We start from the raw sequence: 12,344 nt of genomic DNA on the forward strand, positions 1-12,344 counted from the left end.
ATTAGTTAACATTGTTTTAGATAAACAAAATATTTGAAATAGTTTTTCAAAAAGAAAAAAAAAAAAAAAAAAAAAAAGGAAGGGATGACATCAAAGTGAAACAGAATGGAGGTTAGCTTCCCCAACCTTAACTTCGTAATGAAATTTCAACGCTCATTAATTTATATGAACAAGGGAATGAAAGCGAGTTTGTTTTGGAGAGTGGGTTTTTTCCGTGAAGAATATTCCTTTTTTTTTTTTTTTTTTTTTTTTTTTCCTTAAAAGATAAAATTTGTTATGTTATTTGACGATTTTTAAACAGTTAGATTAATATATAAAATATAAATAATTAGTTTAAATCCTATTTTAGTTCATCGACTTTGAATCTATTCCATTTTAGTTCTTGAACTTTAGAAAATGTTCATTATAGTTCCTAACCTTTTTAAAAAATATTTATTTTAGTCCCTACAAATAAAATTATGTTAATTCTTCAACTTAGGGGCTCGTATTTTTAGATGACTATGCTTTTAAAGGTATTAAACAAGATGAAAGTGAAGTAAAATGTCAACAAAACTAAAAAACCGTCTTTTAAATTCTCCCGTTTTAACAGCTTATTCAAAATTGAAGCTTTAGACTTTTTTTAGGGTAACTAACTTCTTTAGTATTTTAATCATCTAAAAATATAAATCACTCGTCACTTCATTAAAGAGTTAACCAAATTTTAATATAATAAAGACCAAAATCATCACTTTTTAGAAGTTCGAAGATTAAAACTAACCATTTTAAAAATTTTAAAGACTTACTGTGTGGAATCAAATTAAGATTTAAACCTAAATAATGTGTTCCGGGTGCCATTTGAAGGGGCATAGTGTTTATTTTCGAGAGAAAAAAGAAGAAAGGGAAGAATTTGAAAAGGCAGCTGCCCACTATCTCGGTTACCGCACCATGGACAAGAACCATCGGCGGCATGACAATTGACACGCAACAAAGCCTTAATAATTGGGTAATGCGAATGCCAGTGTTGTTGGTGACAGGCTCAAGGGGGCACCCGTGACGCCCTTTCATCGCCAAACAAACGCAGCCCAAAGTAATGCTCTCAAAGGAAAACACACCGCCGCCCCTCTTTGTTGGCCAAACCATTCGGCTTTCCCTTCACAAACATTCTTTTTTTTAGAAAAAGCAAATCCATTGATATATATTGACTTACCCATATCTATATCTACCTCTATATTTTCCTGAAATAAAGAAGGCCAAAATCAATTAATAAACTTGGATTAAATCACAAAAACTAAAAAAAATACTAAATAAGATGTTATGTTTTATGAGGTAAGATTCACTAAATTTAGTGAATATATGTTTGACACACTACCCAAATTCTATTTCTAAAAAATTATGTGATTTAAATCGTGTAAATTCTGAAAACAACATTTTTTTATATTTTATTTGAATCCAAAATTTAAATTTTAAAATTTAAAATGTGGAATTATACTATAAAGATAAAATCATTTAGAAATATAGTATGTCATGTTATAAAACAAATTCATTTTAAAAAAAATAAATTAGATTAAATTTCAAGTTTGGTCTCTATGATTTGAATAAAGTTAAAAATTAATCACAATTTTAGAATTTTGTTCATGTTAGATATAACTTTATATATAGTTTATTAAATCCTCTTAAATAATCCCTACCATATGAACTATTTGTTATGAAACTTTTATCAAACTATGGGAATACATTCTAACTCTATAGCATAAGCATAAGATCTAAATTTTTAGATACCCTAAATCATAGGGATCAAATTTTCAAATTTCTTTTATAAATTATATACTATTACAAAACAATAGTATTATACAATTTTTTTTTTTTTTTTAAAGTATTGTAATTAAAGTGTAGAGTGAGGGAATTGAATCTCAGACCTTGAAGTCAATAATACAAACACTATGTAAATTGAGCTATACTCTTATTGACAATAATTATACAATCTTTTTAAAACATAAAATATGTTCATAAATAAATTCATAATAATTCATTATCAACTAATATTTATTGCATAACTACAACTAATTTGTTTAAATTAGAATCTAATTTTTGAATTATGCTACTAAACACATATCTGATAACATGAAATACAACTCTATTTCATTTTATCCCTTGTTTTCAACTGTTTCTAGATTATTTACCAAACAGACTCTAAATTGTTGTGATTTAAATAAAAAAGAAACAACAAGCTTATTTAAATCATAGACCACTACTTTAAACAATTATATCACTAGCTAAAATCAAATATATGCATTAATACACTTATAATTAGTATTGGATGTTTTGTAAAATAAATATAAACGTTATAATTTGTAAATTAAAATTTGGACAAATATCAATTTATATCCCTAAATTTTGGAGGTTGTATCAATTAAAACCCTAAATTAATAATTTTTTCAATTTAAACTCTATACTATTGTAACTATATCAGTTTACACCATTCTTCGGATTTCAATCAACCAAAAATGTGTGAAACCTATAATTTTAGTCAATTAAACTCTTAAATTATTATAAGGCAAACAATTTAAACTCTACATTACAATTACCTTTTAAAATCATTAATGCATTAATTCGTAAACCTGTATAGACTTCATCATATGTTAGATTAACACAATGGAGGATTATAATATATGCATTGACGCTTTTCAAATAAAATTATGTCTAAAAGGCTATATTGATTCATTTATGATAGTTTATCGGGTTTAATTAATATAATTATAAGTTTCACACGAGATTTTTTTCAAACAAAATGTAATTGAGAGTGTAAATTGATACCATTTACAAAAATTCAGGGTTTAAATTGATACAACCCTTAAAATAGACCTATACCTGATTAATAATTAAGATGGTGTTCTAGATTTATTGTAACTGATTTGATGATAGATATTATTGTTCCTAATTCTTTATGATTTTCATCATCATCTTCTTCTTTTTTCTTATTTTTCCCGTTGTTGCTCTCTATTTTTACAACTTCATGAATTTTTTTTTAATTGAATCACCCCCACCATCTTAGCAATCAATAGAATGCCGCCACATTTCTTCAATAATTTCACTTTCAATTCCTCCAAATTTGGAGAATCATCAAAGAACAGATCTCCGTTATTCACTATTTCTTACCATATTTTTCAACTACACACATACTTTTACAAATATTATTAACACTAATTTGATATGTGAATCAATTAAATAAAAATATATTTTACAAATTTCTACTTATAAATATTGCACTTAATGTAGACAAAATACTATTGATTGACCGTCATTAATAAAGAGTTATCGATGTTATTTCAATAAATGTTATTGATTATGTTATGCCATCAATAAAGAGTTATCAATATTATTTCAAGAAATTTTATTGATTATGTTACCTCATCAATAAAGAGTTGTCGATGTCATTTCAATAAATGTTATTGATTGCGTTATATTTTATTTTGTCTTGATAACCCTAAATCCAATAAACTAACATCCAAAGTTGTCTTATGAGTTTTGGACAGTATGTGGAGAAATATGGAGATCAATATTCAAGATACAATCTAAAGGATATAGTATAGAGATAAGGTTGGGTATCTTATTCTGGTGACATGCGAGTGGAGGTATCCTATGCAATGAGTTTGCATAAGACCAGACCGTGAAATAATAACCACTAGGCATAACAACATTGACTAGTTAGGTTTTTATTTCAATAGGATGACTAGGCAACTTAGTCTTAATTCTGGGTGTATTATGAACTTTTGTTCACGAAGGATTGTTCTTTGATTTGTATGGGTCAGAGTGGCCAGTTCGTTGACTCAATAAGTCTACCATTTTGGGGACAAGATTGAGTGAGAAGCTAGGAACATAATATTACAAGATGAAATTCACTCCTTCCCCACTTTTGGGTAAGTAGATGAGTGTTCCCTTAAGTGGTGTCTCCGAGACTTAAACAAAGAGTCCTACCCTCTCACTTGCCCAAGAGGGTTTTTGTTTACTGGTTGGATCGTAAACATATCATTCATTAGAGGAACATGAATACTTAAGGATATAAAGGTAACCCAAAGGTAAAATGGTAATTTGACCCCATTGGTGTTACGAACACTCGTGAAGGATTAACTTGCTGTTATTGGTCTATATTCGTGGATATAGAAATATATCTACAGTAAGAAGAGTACAACTATGTGTCTTTAGTGGTGTGTACCCTAGTTAACGAATATTGATTAATGTGATTAATGAGTTTAGACAATTAATCTCATACCTTTGGAGCTTCTGATCGGTCCATAAAGTCCCCTTATTGGCTCACTAGAGGATATTGATGAGGAATTATTTCAATTGTTCAAATCAATTGAGGAAATTGTATATTGATGTGGTTGATATATAATTGATTATAGATGTGATCCGTAATTCAAATTATGTAAGAGAGTTATATTTGAATTAGATTCAAATATTAGATTTATATAAATTAGATTCCTAAAGAGATATATACATATAAATATGTGACATTTATATTTTAATTAATTCTATGTTAAATATGATTTGATATAGTTACTTAACTGATTAATTAATGGTTAATTGATTGATTAAGTAATGATAGAGAGGTGAAAAAAATATAAATATGTGATGTTTATATATATTAAATTAGATTTAATGTATGGCTATTTAATTAATGTGTCGATTAATTAAATAAGGAGTTACTTAACTAATTGGCACCAAGGGTAAAAAGGGAATTACCAATGACGGGTAGAAATGTACGTTATTATAGGCCTTTTATTTAGAATTATGAGAGCTGATAAGAAGAATATGTGGCGATTATACTAAGAATTCATGAAAAAGTGAGCTTGCGTCGATCAACAATGAAAATCTCGGCTAACCCACTATTATGCGTTATTTTGCGTCCAAATGTCTATTTTTGTAGCTATCGCAGGAATCGATTGCTTGCGGTGAATCTCACCATCATAGAGGCAATCACATACATTCGACGCATGGATGTTGCTGCCATTAACCGCATGCGTCCATCACATAGAGGTTGCGACTAGAGAGTAATAACCATACTAGAGGGATGAATGTAAGGGCGGTGGAATGCGATGATACTTCGGAAACCAAGCATGAACACATATCTTATGAGTATCAAAAGGTGATGTTGACATTTCACCTATCACGCCATTAGTAGCAGAGATTCAGAGCAGGTCCATCACGCCGTTAGCAGCAGAATTTCAGAGAAGCACCATTAATGTTGTCGGCGATCGAGCTCTATAAATAGAAGCCTTGGAGCCCAACTTCAAATGATCTGAGCTTCTGCCTTAGGGTAGATCCTTATGATCACAGGTGAAAGTGTGAGAAGATATTTTGGAGAGTTCTTCATTCCTCCTACCATTCCGAATGACGACTGGAGCTTCGCCAGAGATAGATCTCGAGAGAGACTACTCCAATGCCCATCCATGGTACCATTGGCAGCCTTGACATACATTTGATGGAAGCAAGACATTGCCCATCTGGCCCTCCATATCTTTTTTATCTCTGTGTTGTATTACATTGTGGCTTAAGAGATTAATACATATTATGATCAATGAATTTCTTTATTTCCTTCGATTTCATCTTCATTTACTTCATCTTATCATCCTTTACTTTCATTGCAACGACTAAATAAGATTGACATATGAAGCATGTAGCAAACTACCGAGAGGTGTGCATTGCGTGGATATTGTGAGAAAACAGAATTTGCTTAGTGTAAGGTTGTAGCAATGCTTGTCTATGAGTTGATCAACGGCGACTAAATGCCTGAGAGGGTAAGTAGTGGAACGTATTAACCAAAGTAAGCAGTATTCCTAGATATAGGAATAATCTTATGTCAACCATGTTTTATGCAATTATCTTGTCTTATGATCGCATCATTCATCATTTGGGCATACTTCGGAGAGTAGTCTAAAAATCAAATCTAGGCTTGAGAGAGTTAGATTGGAATGCATAAGCAAGAATAGAAGATGAGGAATAAGTTTTGTTTGCTATTACACAGCGTATGCACCCTATAGATAGGATATGAAAGTATGTGGTCACATCGTATGCGTCCAGAAGTAGGATATGGTGGTATGCAGTCACATTGTTTATGTGTGGGAGCATGTGAGCAAAAATAGAGACTTAGACATAAGTCCTATCGATACTATTGCATATGCATCGCATGCATCTTAGTCAATTGTGTATAGCATAATCGCATAACTTGTGCTGGCTGGGGTTACCCTTGCGATCAAGCTTATTGATGCGGTGAAGTCATCCCCTCCACCATTTTATCTATTTTTCTATGCACCTTATTACGCGTTAACAGTTGTCGTGTCTCTAACTCTCATAGTCATACTTCTATTGCTTAATCTATTTAGCTAGGAGTAGGAGTAGTGTATAGTCTTTAAACTTCAATATTCTTTTATTCTTCGCCGCAACACATTACTTCATAACATTTAGCTACAAGTCTCTGAGTTCGACCTCGGATCACCCTGAGAAACTTGCGATCTCGTTATACTTGGCGAGAGAGCAAGAAAACTTGTGGCAGGAACGCATGGTCATCGCATAGATTCTTAGACGCATATTGCCTACCCCTTAGTCCAACACATGACCAGCAACGTATGGAGAACAAACAATGAACACATATTTATTTACTCCATTTTCCACGCATCAATTTTTTGGCACCGTTGCCGGGGACTTAGCAGCTAATAGTTTGTTGAGTTTTGTGTTTTTGCAGGCACCCTTTTTACCTTGGGAGTATTGTAGCTTGTGCGACCAAGTTGCAAACAATATTTGAAGTATAGGCGATGCGCCGAAAGTCAGTATTGACCCCAAGATAGAAAGGCATTCAGTCGCATGAACTGAAAGCAGTTATAAGCACGTGACGACCAACATGCGCCCAACAATTGCCGGAAGTTCCAATAGTCAGGGCGAGCCTCTTGACCTAAGTAGTTGAGATCAATCTCCTACATGGAAGACTCCTTGCGGTGGCATCACTCCAATTTCTCCAGGGACGTCTTCTACTCTATCTTTACCTTCTTTCATAGTTAGTTTATTTTTATTGTTATTTTGGATATGCGGCTTCTTTCTTGGATGTGGTGCATTCGCTCCTTGTAGGTGCTGCAATAATTCTCCTCGGTGCACAGTTACAATGGAAGAATCCTCTCCATCATTCAACGCATGGCTTTGATCGCATGAATTCTAAAGCATGGTCGCAAGTGTTATTCTACTCGAATGTTCTTTTCTTATTATCTTGTACGCATTATCCTTTTGAAATTCTCTTTTGACCGCTCGCCTACCTTTGTGTTGATAAATTAGCATCTATGATGGTTCGTATAATTCACTACAATCACTAACTAAAAATCGCAAGGCTCACCTCACTTTTAATAGCTTCTTCAAGGTTTGACAGTCTAAGTTTTGTTATGTGTAAACCTCTGCTCAAACATTTGTTACCGCATTCCTGATGAGTTTGTCTTTAGTTTTTCGGCAAGAGCGTTATTGCTCTCTAAGTTTGGGGGTGGCAGTGATCCCAGAAAATGCATTCATTACATTGTGATGCTTCTTCAAAAAAAAAAAAAAGAAAAAAGAAAAAAAAATGCTCGGGAATAAAAACTCCACTGTCAGTGTAAAGGGGAAACTCAAGCTGATAAGAGTTAAGTTGTGAAAGACACTTACCCGTAGTTGGATACTTCGCATGACACCCGTATAGGTAAGCCAAAACGAAAGTAAGTAGCCAAGATCAACGCATAAGAGTAACTCCTCTGTTTGGCGCAAGCTCAAGGCACGCAACCTAGGTTGGCTGTCCGTATGACACCCGTGGAGGCAAGCTAAAACGAAGAGCGTAACTAGGTTCAATGTCGCATGCTAATAATAAATCGTAGAGCTTGAATTGTTTTAAGCGAACACATTGTTAAAAGCTAAAAGCAAAGTTGCGGGGCATGAGTAAAAAGTTTTTGAGCAGAGCTTTGCCGGATTTAAGCTTAAAAAAAGATCTCTTTGAAGAAGTAGCAAAAGTTGAGAAGAGCATTGCTGCCAAGGTTAGAGGTATGAGTAAATTATATTCTGAGAGGCTGGTCATCGCAAAGGAAAACCAAAAGGTGAATTATAAATTTCTTAAGTATAAAGCATGCTTGAGGACAAGCATGATTCTAAGTTTGGGGGTGTGATGACGGGTAGAAATGTACGTTATTATAGGCCTTTTATTTAGAATTATGAGGGCTGATAAGAAGAATATGCGACGATTATACTAAGAATTCATGAGAAAGTGAGCTTGCGTCGATCAGCAATGAAAATCTCGGCTAACCCACTATTATGTGTTATTTTGCGTCCAAATGTCTATTTTTGTATCTATCGCAGGAATCAATCGCATGCGGTAAATCTCACCATCGTAGAGGCGATCACATACGTTCGACGTATGGATGTTGCGGCCATTAACCGCATGCGTCCATCGCATAAAGGTTGTGGCTACAGAGTAATAACCATAATAGAGGGATGAACGCAAGGGCGGTGGAATGCGATGATACTAACTAAGCATGAACACATACCTTGGGAGTATCAAAAGGTGATGTTGACATTTCACCTACCACGCCGTTAGTAGCAGAGATTTAGAGCAGGTCCATTACGCTGTTAGCAGTAGAATTTCAGAGAATGACCATTAATGTTGTCGGTTATCGAGCTTTATAAATAAAAGCCTTGAAGCCCAACTACAAATGATCCGAGCTTCTGCCTTAAGGCAGATCCTTGTGATCACAGATGAAAGCGTGAGAAGATATTCTAGAGAGTTCTTCATTCCTTCTACCATTTCGAGTGACGACCGGAGCTTCACCAGAGATAGATCTCAAGAGAGACTACTCCGTCGCCCATCCATGGCACCACCGGCAGACTTGACACACATCTGATGGAAGCAAGATATTGCCCATCTGGCCCTCCATATCTCTTCTATCTCTGTATTGTATTACATGGTGGCTTAAGAGATTAATACATATTGTGATCAATGCATTTCTCTATTTCCTTCGATTCCATCTTTATATACTTCTTCTTACCATCCTTTACTTTCATTGCAATGACTATGTAAGATTGCTAGAGTATCACATACTTAATCATGCAGCATAGACATATGAAGCATGTAGCAAACCACCAAGAGGTGTGCGTTGTGCGGGTATTGTGAGAAAATCCTATTTTCTTAGTGTGAGGCTGTAGCAACGCTTGTCTATGAGCTGATCAGTGGTGACTAACTGCCTGAGAGGGTAAGTAGTGGAACATATTAAGCAAAGTAAGCAGTATTCCTAAAGATAGGAATAATTTTATGTCAACCATGTTTTATGTGATTACCTTGTCTTATGAACGCACCAGTCATCATTTGGGCATACTTCGGAGAGTAGTCTAAAAACCAAGTCTAGGCTTGAGAGAGTCAGATTAGAATGCATAAGTAAGAATAGAAGCTTAGGAATAAGTTCTGTTTGCTATTACACAGCGCATGCACCCTATAGATAGGATATGAAAGTATGTGGTCACATCGCATGCATCCAGAAGTAGGATACGGTGGTATGTGGTCACCTTGTTTATGTGTGGGAGCACGTGAGCAAGAATAGAGACTTAGACATAAGTCCTATCGACACTATCGCATATGCATCGCATGCGTCTTAGTCAACTGTGTATAGAATAATCGCATAACTGATGCTGGTTGGGGTTACTCTTGCAATTAAGCTTATTGATGCAGTGAAGTCATCCCCTCCACCATTTTATCTATTTTTCCATGCACCTTATTACGCATTAACAGTTTCCGTGTCTCTAACTCTCATAGTCATACTTCTATTGCTTAATCTGTTTAGTTAGGAGTAGGAGTAGCGCATAGTCTTTAAACTTCAATATTCTTTTATTCTTCGCCACAACACATTACTTCATAACATTTAGCTACAAGTCCCTGAGTTCGACCTCGAATCATCCTGAGAAAATTGCGATCTCATTATACTTGGCAAGAAAGCAAGAAAATTTGTGGCAGGAACGCATGGTCATCACATAGATTCTTAGACGCATATTGCCTACCCCTTAGTGCAACGCATGACCAGCGATGCATGAAGAACGAACAATGAATGCATATTTATTTACTCCATTTTCCACACATCAATTACCTGGAGAAGGGGTAAACCCTACTCCTTATATAATCATCTTATAGCCCGTTTAGGGCAAGAATTGATTTTGTGAAATCAAAACCATAGCCTTCATAAAAAATTTTCCTCTACAATTCTTCTTTTTAATCTCTCTACCTCTTCCTCTTCCAAGGGTTGGGGACTACTCATCCAACTCTTGGAATTCCTTAAGAATAACAAAGTGTTCTTGTGGTAGTATCGGTGATTGTTGAGGACACGTTCATGCAAAGATCAAGAGGAATTTCGATGTGCTCAGAAGTCTACAAAGGTAAGAAAAGTTATTCCCTCTTGCTACTCCTTCATAAAGCATGTTGGAAAATATTAGGTATGATGTTTATCCTTTTATTCTATGTTTTGCTTGCTGTTTTTGTTACTTATAAAATGAAAAAAAAAAAAAACTGAATGCAAGGAGATCCCATCTCTTTCGGTTGGGATTCGATCCTTACAATTGGTATCATAGTCAATTTTTTGCATATTGGTTTTTAACATTTTGGAAACAAAAATCAGAGTAGAAAAGGTGGGTTCATAATCTGCATTTTGAATGTAGGTTTGAAATATTGAATATTTACAATTTTGACACTTAGGTTTACATTTTCATGTGATTAAAATGTAAGGATCTGTTGTTTTTGTGCATTTATGTTTTACTATCGAGTTTGTAAGTCTATGTCGATCGAGGAGCAAGTGTTGCTGAAGAAAACGGTGAGAAAACGAAGGTGTTCGGTCCAAGTTCAAGGCAAAACGATGCAAAAATGTTGCATTCTGGAATGCAGCGTCGCAACACTGCTATCGAAGCATTGCAATGCTAGGGGTTAAGGGGAGACGGACATCATCCGCAGTAGTAGCGTTGCAACGCTCTGAACTTCTTAGACGCACGCGAGTGTCCAACGGTCGTGGGTTCGAGCCTCCATTTCGTGTTTACAGCTGTATTTTCTCATTTGATGTAATTTTATTTTATTTTTATTAATTAGATTAGTATAAATTAGTTATATTAATTTAATTAATTTTTAGAGTGCCAAAATTTGATCCATATTTGCTATTTTAATTTAGGGTTGTTTTAAATATAGAAAAATAAACCAAAATATTTACAAAATATAGAAACATTTTATAACTATCAATGATAGACGCTGATAGAAACTGATAGACTTCTATCAGTGTCTATCAGTGATATTGATAGACACTGATAGAAGTCTATCAGTGTCTATCAACGTCTATCATTGATAGTTCTAAAATTTTGCTATAACTTGTAAATATTTTCAACAGTTTTACCATTTGAAATGATTTTCCTTTAATTTATTATGCATAGGATATATGTTTAAATTAATGTTTGAATTTATATAACATAATGTATGTCAATGTCATATAGATTCAGAATCCCACCTTAGAATAAAATTTATCATGCATCATGATTAAAATATAAGTGTTATATTTTATGGATGCATGATATAATTAGCATGCCCTTGCATCATAATTAAGTGTTATATTTTTTTATGTATGATTAATTAAGCATGTTCATGCATCGTACAAAGTTATAAATGTTATAATGTATGGTAGAATGATGAATATGTATGTTTATTTTTCATGGATGGCAAGTATTTCAAATGAGATTAGAAATAGGTTAATTTTTTAATTTATTTTAATAGGATTAAAATGAATTCTATTAAAAGGTTAAATTTATAAAATAATTGCCCATAAGGGACCTTTGTCTAAGGAACGTTCTGTCTAGACAGGGATATTTAAGCCGATGAAAATGGAACATCTCCACTAGTGAACCGACTTGGAAGGTGAATTGGGCAAATATTTTATAAGCATGCAATAGAATAGGTGATTGATTTTATTAAAAAGTTTAATAAATGAAATCAAGTATTGTTATAACATTCAATATAATTATTATATTGAGAAAATTAAGAAGGACTTAGATAGATTCATTAGCCGGAGTTTAATAAGTATAATAATACCCTAAAAATAGTATAATACTTTAGTGGGAGAATAATGGTATATGGGATATATCAAGTTTTAGCTCTCGCGTCCCTAAGAGTTCACACCGTGAGATCCATGCATGGCTTCGTGTCGTCCTGGGTGTGGCCTCCCTTCGGGAAGTGTTTGCGTGGGTCAATACCAAGGTGAATAGGAAAAGTATTCGTAGTAAGTGGGAGAAAGACGCGTGTCAATGTATCTTACGATCTTCTTCATTAGGTTGCACCATGAAAGTAC

General features: G+C 33.9%; 1 protein-coding gene across 1 annotated transcript in view; it reads left to right on the forward strand.

Moving 5' to 3' along the window:
* The first annotated feature begins 3,779 nt into the window (after window positions 1–3,779).
* The window catches only part of LOC150032565 (uncharacterized), a 29,477-nt gene continuing 20,912 nt past the window's right edge, over window positions 3,780–12,344 (forward strand). Inside the window, exons 1-2 of the mRNA XM_090306943.1 lie at window positions 3,780–3,813; window positions 8,268–8,309. Of these exons, the coding sequence (XP_090163069.1) occupies window positions 3,780–3,813; window positions 8,268–8,309 (76 nt within the window). The remainder of the gene's footprint in view (window positions 3,814–8,267; window positions 8,310–12,344) is intronic.

This window comes from Benincasa hispida, chromosome 11, assembly GCF_027475165.1.
Source record: "Benincasa hispida cultivar pf3 chromosome 11, pf3_genome.v1.1, whole genome shotgun sequence".
Lineage (NCBI taxonomy): Eukaryota > Viridiplantae > Streptophyta > Magnoliopsida > Cucurbitales > Cucurbitaceae > Benincasa > Benincasa hispida.